The 8,425-nt window shown below is 36.8% G+C and overlaps 2 protein-coding genes across 2 annotated transcripts in view; both read left to right on the plus strand.

Annotated features, from left to right (window-relative positions):
• LOC109226473 (zinc finger CCCH domain-containing protein 32-like) lies at positions 547–5,777 on the plus strand. Its single transcript, XM_019391232.1, has 3 exons — positions 547–809; positions 1,581–1,691; positions 4,170–5,777. Exons 1-3 carry the CDS (start codon positions 738–740, stop codon positions 5,595–5,597), a joined length of 1,611 nt encoding a protein of 536 aa, XP_019246777.1. The 5' UTR covers positions 547–737; the 3' UTR covers positions 5,598–5,777.
• Positions 6,720–8,425, plus strand: part of LOC109227576 (uncharacterized protein At1g15400) — a 4,582-nt gene continuing 2,876 nt past the window's right edge. Inside the window, exon 1 of the mRNA XM_019392776.1 lies at positions 6,720–7,118. Coding sequence (XP_019248321.1) covers positions 6,839–7,118 — 280 coding nt within the window. The 5' untranslated portion in view covers positions 6,720–6,838. The remainder of the gene's footprint in view (positions 7,119–8,425) is intronic.

Consider the following 8,425-nt stretch of genomic DNA (forward strand, 5'->3'; position numbering starts at 1 on the left):
AGGGGAGAAATTCAAAAATAGCCAGGTTTACAAGTGGTCGTTGAAAAATAGCCCAGTTTCAAAAGTAATCGAAATCTAGCCACTTTTCATGTAAAGATAAATCTGAGCGAAAATACTGTTTAAAATCCGGAAAATACGCCAGTATATTATGCTGGAGTTCCAGCATAAGTATACTTGAACTCCAGCATATTATACTGGAAGTTCATACACAGGTGCACCGAACTCCAGTATATTATGCTGGACCGGTCTCTGTTGCAGCAAAATAGTGGCTATTTTTTATTGACTTGATAAACGCTGGCTATTTTTGAATGACCAGTCCGAAAACTAACTAGACTGTGCTATTTTTACGTTACAAAGTGAATAGATGACCCGTGCACACCCGAGAGTAAGCAGCTGCTAGTTTCCAAACATACTTAAAAAGCAAGGACCATAACCGCAAAATTACATAAAATTAATAAAAAACCCAAGCGTTAGCTTCTATAATACTCGAAAGCAGCATATATATGAACTACCACCATCCCCTCTTCTCTAACCCCCCCCCCTCCCCTTCCCCCCACCCGACCCTACACCTTACACCTCTTCGTATGCAGGTGTATGTATATGTGTATACATAGAACACCGTTAAGGGTTTCTTGTTTTTAATCAGAGTTGAGAATTTCACATTTCATCCAGTTATATTGTACGTAATGCTTTGAAATTTGCACATTTTGTATAATCAATCAATTTGTGGGAGAAAAATGGAGGAAGAATTGTTAAAGCGCAACACTGATTGTGTCTATTTCTTAGCCTCTCCCCTCACTTGCAAGAAGGTTTTTCCATATTTTCTCCTTTTTTTCATTTGCATTTCCTTCTAATTTCGCTTTTTTCAAATTTAAATTCGATATAACTTTATAGCAGCTTATTTATCATTCGTTCTAGGTTTCAATCAATGGTTATTATGTTGAATTACCCGCAACTACCTTTTACATGACCTAAGTGTGTAAATATTGGTTTAAACTCTAGATTAATATATTAATCTTTGTTTCTAGCAAACACTAACGTATGAAATGGAAATGTGTGTGTGTGTGTATTCTGTGCGTTTATGGGTCTTTATACACTGGTGGATGTATCTTTTGTCATGATTATGTTGCGTTGGTTTCTTGGATTTTCTTTTACATTTGAATTTTAAGTGTTTAAGTGGTGAGTTTATGCAAGGGAAATTCAATGGGTTGAAGATGTGTGTGTTATGTTAACATTTTCTAGCAAATTGAGTCGGTGATCGTGAGTTCAGTCAGCTGTCTACATTTAGTTTGCTCTATTGGCGCATTTTCTTTGTTTAAGTTATTATTGTCTTTAATTGTGTTTTAATTTATAACTTTAGCTTTTTAGTTTAAGTCTAATTATGGTTTAGAGATGATGGGATCACAATAATCAGAGTAGTAGTTCTCAATACCATGAACATTTGCCATTGTTGTTTTTTGTTACCTGTGCATTCTTGACTCATGACATGAATATCTTTGTTTCGTGTGCGTTGTTGGCTCATTATTTCAAGTGTTGTATCTGAGAATCTGGGTTTTGTTGATATGGATTCTTTTTACCAGGGAATAGAATGTGAATATCGACATAGTGAGATAGCTAGGCTCAACCCCAGGGATTGTTGGTACTGGCTGGCAGGAAGCTGTCTTAATCCAACATGCGCTTTTCGGCATCCGGTAAGCACGAAGCTGACATGCCTTGAAATTGATATCTTTGCTTTGTGACATATTATTACTGCGAACATGCAACAAAATAAACTATGCTTTTGTTTTGGTTTGAATATTTCTCCCAGCTTAAAATAGTGTGTTGAGCTCGGATGACTTTTATCTATTTCCTCTTTCAAAATTTAAGAATATTAGTGTTAGTCTATCGCGCAGGACAATTACACTTTGTTTACGGTCTACCTAAGTTCCAGGATGGTAGAGCAATCACGATCTAAAAAGTAGGCTACCACAGTTAGATGTAGAGAAAGCTTTACATATATGCTTGATATTGTGTTGTTTGATGGTGTAAAAGAAATCATTTTGAAAGCAAATATCCAACTCTAGACATATCGACGTCATATTTTTATTTTAAGAGTTAGTTAGAGTAAATTATTTCCGAATAAAAGATATATGAAGTAGACGATTAAACTAGTAAAGAATTCAAGAGATGTTGGTGCAATTAAACCTTTAGATAATTGCACTAGGCATTTTGTCAGTTAGGTGATTTGGGTATTTTAAGGACTCTGAGGTTTCAAATATCTTGTTGTTCCTAAAGAATGTTGCAATGTACTCTTCTCATGAAAGACTGGGAAAACGAGATATCTCCCTATTGAAGAAGCACATTTCCTATCATCAGTAGTCAAGAAATACAGATCTCCGCTAAAATTACTGGCTCCTCAAGACCTGTGTCTAAGACAACGAGATGCCATCAGGAGTCAAGAAATATAGATCTCCACTAAAAGTTACTGGCTCCTCAAATACCTATGTCTGCCAAATCCATGGCGAACTATTTGGGGGGAATTTAACAAGCTTAGAGCTCAAGATCCGGATTTGTTTTTGGGAAGAGTATAGTGCAACATTTTATAGGAGCAACACGATGTTTGAAACCTCAAGAGTCATTGAAGTGCTAACTGACTAGAAAACCAGTGCAACTATCTAAAGGTTTAAGTGTTCACCAACATCTCTTGTATTCTTTACTTGTTCTGACTCATCATTTCATGTTCTAGGAACCATATATCCAACTATATCTTAAAATAAATGACGTTGATATATCTAGAGTTGGACATTCTCTTTCAATATGATTTCCTGCACACCGTCAAACATCACTCTTATCAAGTATATCTGTACACAGTCAAACATCACTCTATCAAGTATATCTATAAAGCTACCTCAGCAAACTTAATTTACCACTGTACTTACATCCAACTGAGGTAGCCTATTTCGTTTGGTATCCTTTCTACTTATCCTCCCCGCGCACTCCCTTATTTCATGTTCCTTCCCCTTCCCATGGTGTGGTGGCCCAAAAAATTCCCTATTGCAGGAGTGGTCGAATTGAGGGAGATGTTTAAATCTTTCAAATGGAAATCAATATTTCCTTTTCATTTATTGGTTTTATGTAAGTATCTTGAAACTGACATTACTTAGAAAAAGAACAGCAAACGCTCATCACAAATTTCCATCTATGATTTTCTTATGTGAAGTTCTCGAAACCTACCAACAGAATTCGGCAAAAACCTGCGTAAGATCTAGCAAAGTGGATTCAAGTACTTTAAGATACAAAAAACTGCAACATGATCAGTGCCGAAGCATATTTTTAACTCCTAGAAATTCTCTCTTTGAAGAAACTCTGGTTCTGTTCCCTCATTTCCCTGAACCTTAATGCCTTATTGACGGATTTAAAGGAAATATTGCAGGATTGGTCGAATTGAGGGAGATGTTTAAATCTTCTTGTTACTCTGACAAAATGACTTCATCGTTCTCAAGCCACAGGAGAATTCAGTAATCTACTTCACTTCTAATAAGTGGTTTATAAATATGAACACTAACATAGAACATTCTTTCTCCTTTTGATTGTCACTTGGCTGTAAGATTTTGACGTTCAATTATGCCAGAAATTAATGATACCAATTCTGTATGCATATACAAGGAGCTAAGATGTGCTCATATGAATTCTTCTGGTAGAACAGAAAAGAGGCTTTTGGGGTATAAATGAGATTAATGAGGAGGGATAGCTTAGTTGAAACTAATCCTCTTATCCCACCAACTAAGAGTCTTGTAAAAAAAGCTTCTACGTAGGGAGAGCAACTATAATAGAAAGAAAACCGCAGAATTCAGGAGCACCCACCTCCAACCATGAGGTTGGGGATTCGAGTCATTAAGGGAGCAAAATGGATAAAGGTTGGTGTTAGGCAGACCGGTTTGGGAGCTGGATTTACCATACCCCCCAAAAAAAAACGAAAAAGTGCCTAGTCTGAAGGTTTTCGCGTCTGATTTCTCGTTTGGTTGATCATTGCTTTGTATGACTTAATTGGTTACTTTAGTACCTAGCTAACAGAAAATTAGATTTTGTGATCTTTCATGTCCTTGTTTCTGACCTGTCTAAAATTGCTTCTTGAACTTGTTATATTTTATTCTTTGATTGTGTTAATATTTTCCTGTTCATTTCCTCAGCCATTAGAGAGCCGTGCTGAGACGTCATCTGAATCTGCTCCTCCTCACAATAAATCTGCAGTGCCTGTTAACAAGACAAATGTTCCCTGTTACTTCTATTTCAATAGCTATTGCAATAAAGGTGAAAGATGTTCATTTTTGCATGGACCTGATGACAGTACAACTGCATGGAAATCCTCGATAATAGTGTCTGGAGTCCCTGATGGACCAACAGCTGAGAAAAAGACATCTGCAGGAAGTGAAACTGGTCCTGCATCAGTGGAGAAGCCCTCTAATTCTTCTGAAACTGGGTCCAAGGCAGCAGCACGTGAATATATCAAGTCAAAAGTGGATCTCCATTTGATGACTAATGATGTAGGTGAGCAGATTGCTTCTTATGAGACTTCAGGATCTCCTTCTGAAGAAGCTACTGCAGTAAGGTTAGATTCCTTAGTACCTGCTGAAGGCTTTACCCAAGGAGGATCCGATTTGTCCCCAGACCGGAGCTCAGACGAAGAAGTGGAGGACAATGTGGAGAGAGAGGAGTGGTTGGAATCATCTCCTGGTTTTGATGTTCTTGTTGATGATAGAATAGAAGGTTTGAGTCACGAAGATGATCATAGTTACCTACTGCAGCATGATATGGAAGACAGGGAGTTTGACGAGCGGTTTGCTGGATTTGATTTTGAGAACAACCTTGAGTATGATCCTGCATATCCAGACATGAGAATTGTGTCTGAAGAACTAGACGATTCTTATTATGATAATGTTGAGAATCATGAAATAAATGAATATGTCAGAGAAATCGTTGTCCCTGCTCATGGAAGACACAGTGTACCACATAAAAGAAAGTTGCCTAGAGAACTGGCTTATCGTGGCGGAGGCAATGTGGACCTTCGGGACCTTCTGAAGAAGCGTCGAGTCATTGAAAGTGATCCTCCAAATTACTTGTCCAGAAGGTTAGACCTGTCTAGGTTGAATGCTCGTGAGCAACGCAGGGATAGGCATCGGCCACAAGGTTCTCGGTGGATGCCTCATAGACTAGCTTCAAAAGTGGAGACTAATGCTTCTTTCTCCTCCTTTGAGGATGACACTGTACTTGAAAGTTCCAATCATCTGAAAAAGTTGAGACAATCTCAAGGAAGCAGTTACAGACATCAGCATTTCAAGGACAGGAGACGGGGCAGGTCCCGGCCTTTTGCAAATGAAGCCCCTAGGAGGATGGCTTCTAGGCAGAGATTGACTGAAGTTCCTAAGATCTTTGGTGGACCAAAGACACTAGCTCAAATTAGAGCAGAAAAGAGAAAAGGAAGAGAAGATGGAAATTCTTTTGAGAGGATTGTGCCATCTGGAGGAAGTGAAAGAGAAGATTTTTCAGGTCCAAAACCTCTGAGTGAAATTCTCAAAGTCAAAAGAAGGCTGGATTCAGTAGTGACCTCAAACAATTAGTAGAGTTTTAAGGGCTTGATGAAACATGTCTGATAGGATATCAGTAGGATAATATGAAAACTTAGTTCTGAAAAAGCTTTTACTGTAGCTTGGTTCAAGGTTTTGTTTTGACAGTGTTAAATGGAAGTGAAAATGGTGTAAATCTTTTTGGAGGTACTTGAAACTTACAAGATTTTGAAACAACCAAGTCAATGGATAAGTCATAAGTATTTGCTAGAAATTGTTGCAGTGGAGTAGCATAGGCAGATGGAATATAGCCTTTTAGTATGATAATGTTTACGCATTAATTCATTCTAAACTAAAAGTTTCAGATTCGAGCCCTGGAAATGGAGTTTCTTTTAGTAGAGAGTGTTTTACTCCCAAAGACTTTCTGTGTTGGGTCCAAGACGGGTACCGGATATCGGGTAGGAAATCAAGAAAAGATCAATTCATTTTTTACTTTAGTTATTAATTCATTGGAAAATCTTATATTTTTCAATTAGTTACTCGACATATTAATACTTCAGATTAAATCATCATACAGTAGTAACCTCATTAACTTCTAACTCATTACCTAAACGTGGATAAAAACAAATAGCAAGAGGGAAACATAACATAATATTTTAGACTTTCCCAAATAATCAAATCAATCACAAAGAAATAATCTGGAAGATTTAAATTTAAAAGTCACCGTATTTGCTAGTGACATTTTCTTACTCATATTTTTTTTTTCATGAAAATTTTGAAAACAAATTTTCTATTCAAAGATGGCTGCTACTTTAATATAATTCTGACTGTCGTCCATATTTGTGCTTCCTTACTACCTTCATATCCAACCTACTTGTCGGATTGAAATTACAAGTCTTATATCAGATTATCTCGGGTTCGAGTCTTGGGTATGGATTCGTCTTTATTAGAGAACGGATTATTCTCAAATGCTGGATCACAATACGTATACCAGACACCGAGTCAGAAAAAAAATCGAATTATCTAATTTAATGATATATATACTGTCAATCCATATGACTTCAAAAATAGTTTCACTAATTTCAAAGGGCAAACAAGTAATTTCAAACACCAGCTACAAAATGGAATATCATTAATTTTATGATCACATCATTGTCCAACTAATCTTTTCATATCTTATAATTTCTTTTAGTATATCAAGATTGAACAAATCCTTTTGACTCAAACTCACCTTGATATCTTCAAATCAAGAATTCCCCTTATTAGATCAAGAAGAAGAACAAGAATAAAGTGTCATGGCTTCAACTACAGGAGAAATATTGCCAAGGTCAGAAATATCATTTAGAAGACAAGGTTCATCAGGTTTAATATGGGATGATAAATTATTATCTGGAGAACTCAACAAAATTTCAACTCATGATCATCCTCAAGAACAACACAAGAAAGAACAAAAATCTTCATCATCGTCAGAACCAAAACCTCGTATTAGTTATCGCTCTAAAGATAACTACATGGAACCGTCCATAGATCCTCCATCTCCTAAGGTTTCTGGTTGTGGTGTTTGTGGCATATTTGGTAAGCCTGTTAAATCTATAAAACCACGTAAATTTGTTCAACGTAAGTCTTAGTGTGTAGTGAAATTGACCTCTATGCTTATATTTCTCTGTGTTTTCTTGTGGTTTTGTACTATGTTTCTTCCTCAGACATGATATGGAATCTATTTTTTTTTGTTTGTAAGATGAGACTTTTATTACCCTTTTTTATGTAGTCTTTTTCAATATTTACAGTAGTCTTTTGTACGTAGTCTTGAGCCGAGGGTCTATCGGAAACAGTTTTTTTACTTTTATCAGGTAGGAGCAAGATCTGCATAGATACTACCCTCCTGGACCCCACTTGTGGGATTACACCGGGTTTGTTGTTGTTATTGTTACAATGTTAGATGGGAAGGGGAGACTTGGAGCGACGGTAAAGTTGTCTCCGTGTGACATATAGGTCACGGGTACGAGCTGTAGAAGCAACCACTAATGCTGTCTACATCATATCAGGTAGGCTGTCTATATCACATCCTCTTGAGATGTGGCCCTACCCCGGACCCTGCGTGAACGCGGCTTGTGCACTGTGCTGCCCTTTGTTACAATGTTAGATGGGAATTTGGAGCAATGGTAAAGTTGTCTCCGTGTGACCTATAGATCACGGGTTCTAGCCGTGGAAGTAGCCACTAATGCTTGCACTAGGGTAGGCTATCTACATCACATCCTCTTAAAATACGGCCTTCCCTGAACCCTGCGAAAATGCAGAATAACTTATGCATCGAGCTGCCCTTTGTTACAGTTGTTATATGGGTAAAAGGTAAATAGAAGATGTATCTTTTCTTCTTTTGTTTCTCTTAGGTATAGGTTTTTGCTCATAAGATCATTTCTCTCTGGACGATAGAACCACAAAACAATTATCTGTATGCACCTATGTTCACACTATTATATATTAACTAATCATGATTAGTGACAAAATATGTGACAACTTTATTATTAACCATGGTTAACTTAAAAGTGCGAACCTATGTTATGCATTCATAGGTTTAGTTAGTGTAAATTAATATTGGATGTGTGTAAGTTTTAACTTTAGATCTATTTGTTGTATTGCTATATACTTCTTTTCTTGTATGAAAATGTTTTTTAAATGTATAGAGAAAGAAGTTTAAATTTTCAAAATAGAAATATTTCTCTAATTTAGATGAAAGTGAAGCTTGGCTGCAACGTTTTAAATTGCCGCGTTGTGACTAGATCGAATGTCACAAGTTTAAGCCGTAAAAATATTCTTACAGAAATACTAGCTAAGATTACGTATAACTGTTTTCAATATAGTCCGATCCTTCACCCAAATCC

Source organism: Nicotiana attenuata, chromosome 6, assembly GCF_001879085.1.
Source record: "Nicotiana attenuata strain UT chromosome 6, NIATTr2, whole genome shotgun sequence".
NCBI classification, from domain to species: Eukaryota; Viridiplantae; Streptophyta; class Magnoliopsida; order Solanales; family Solanaceae; genus Nicotiana; species Nicotiana attenuata.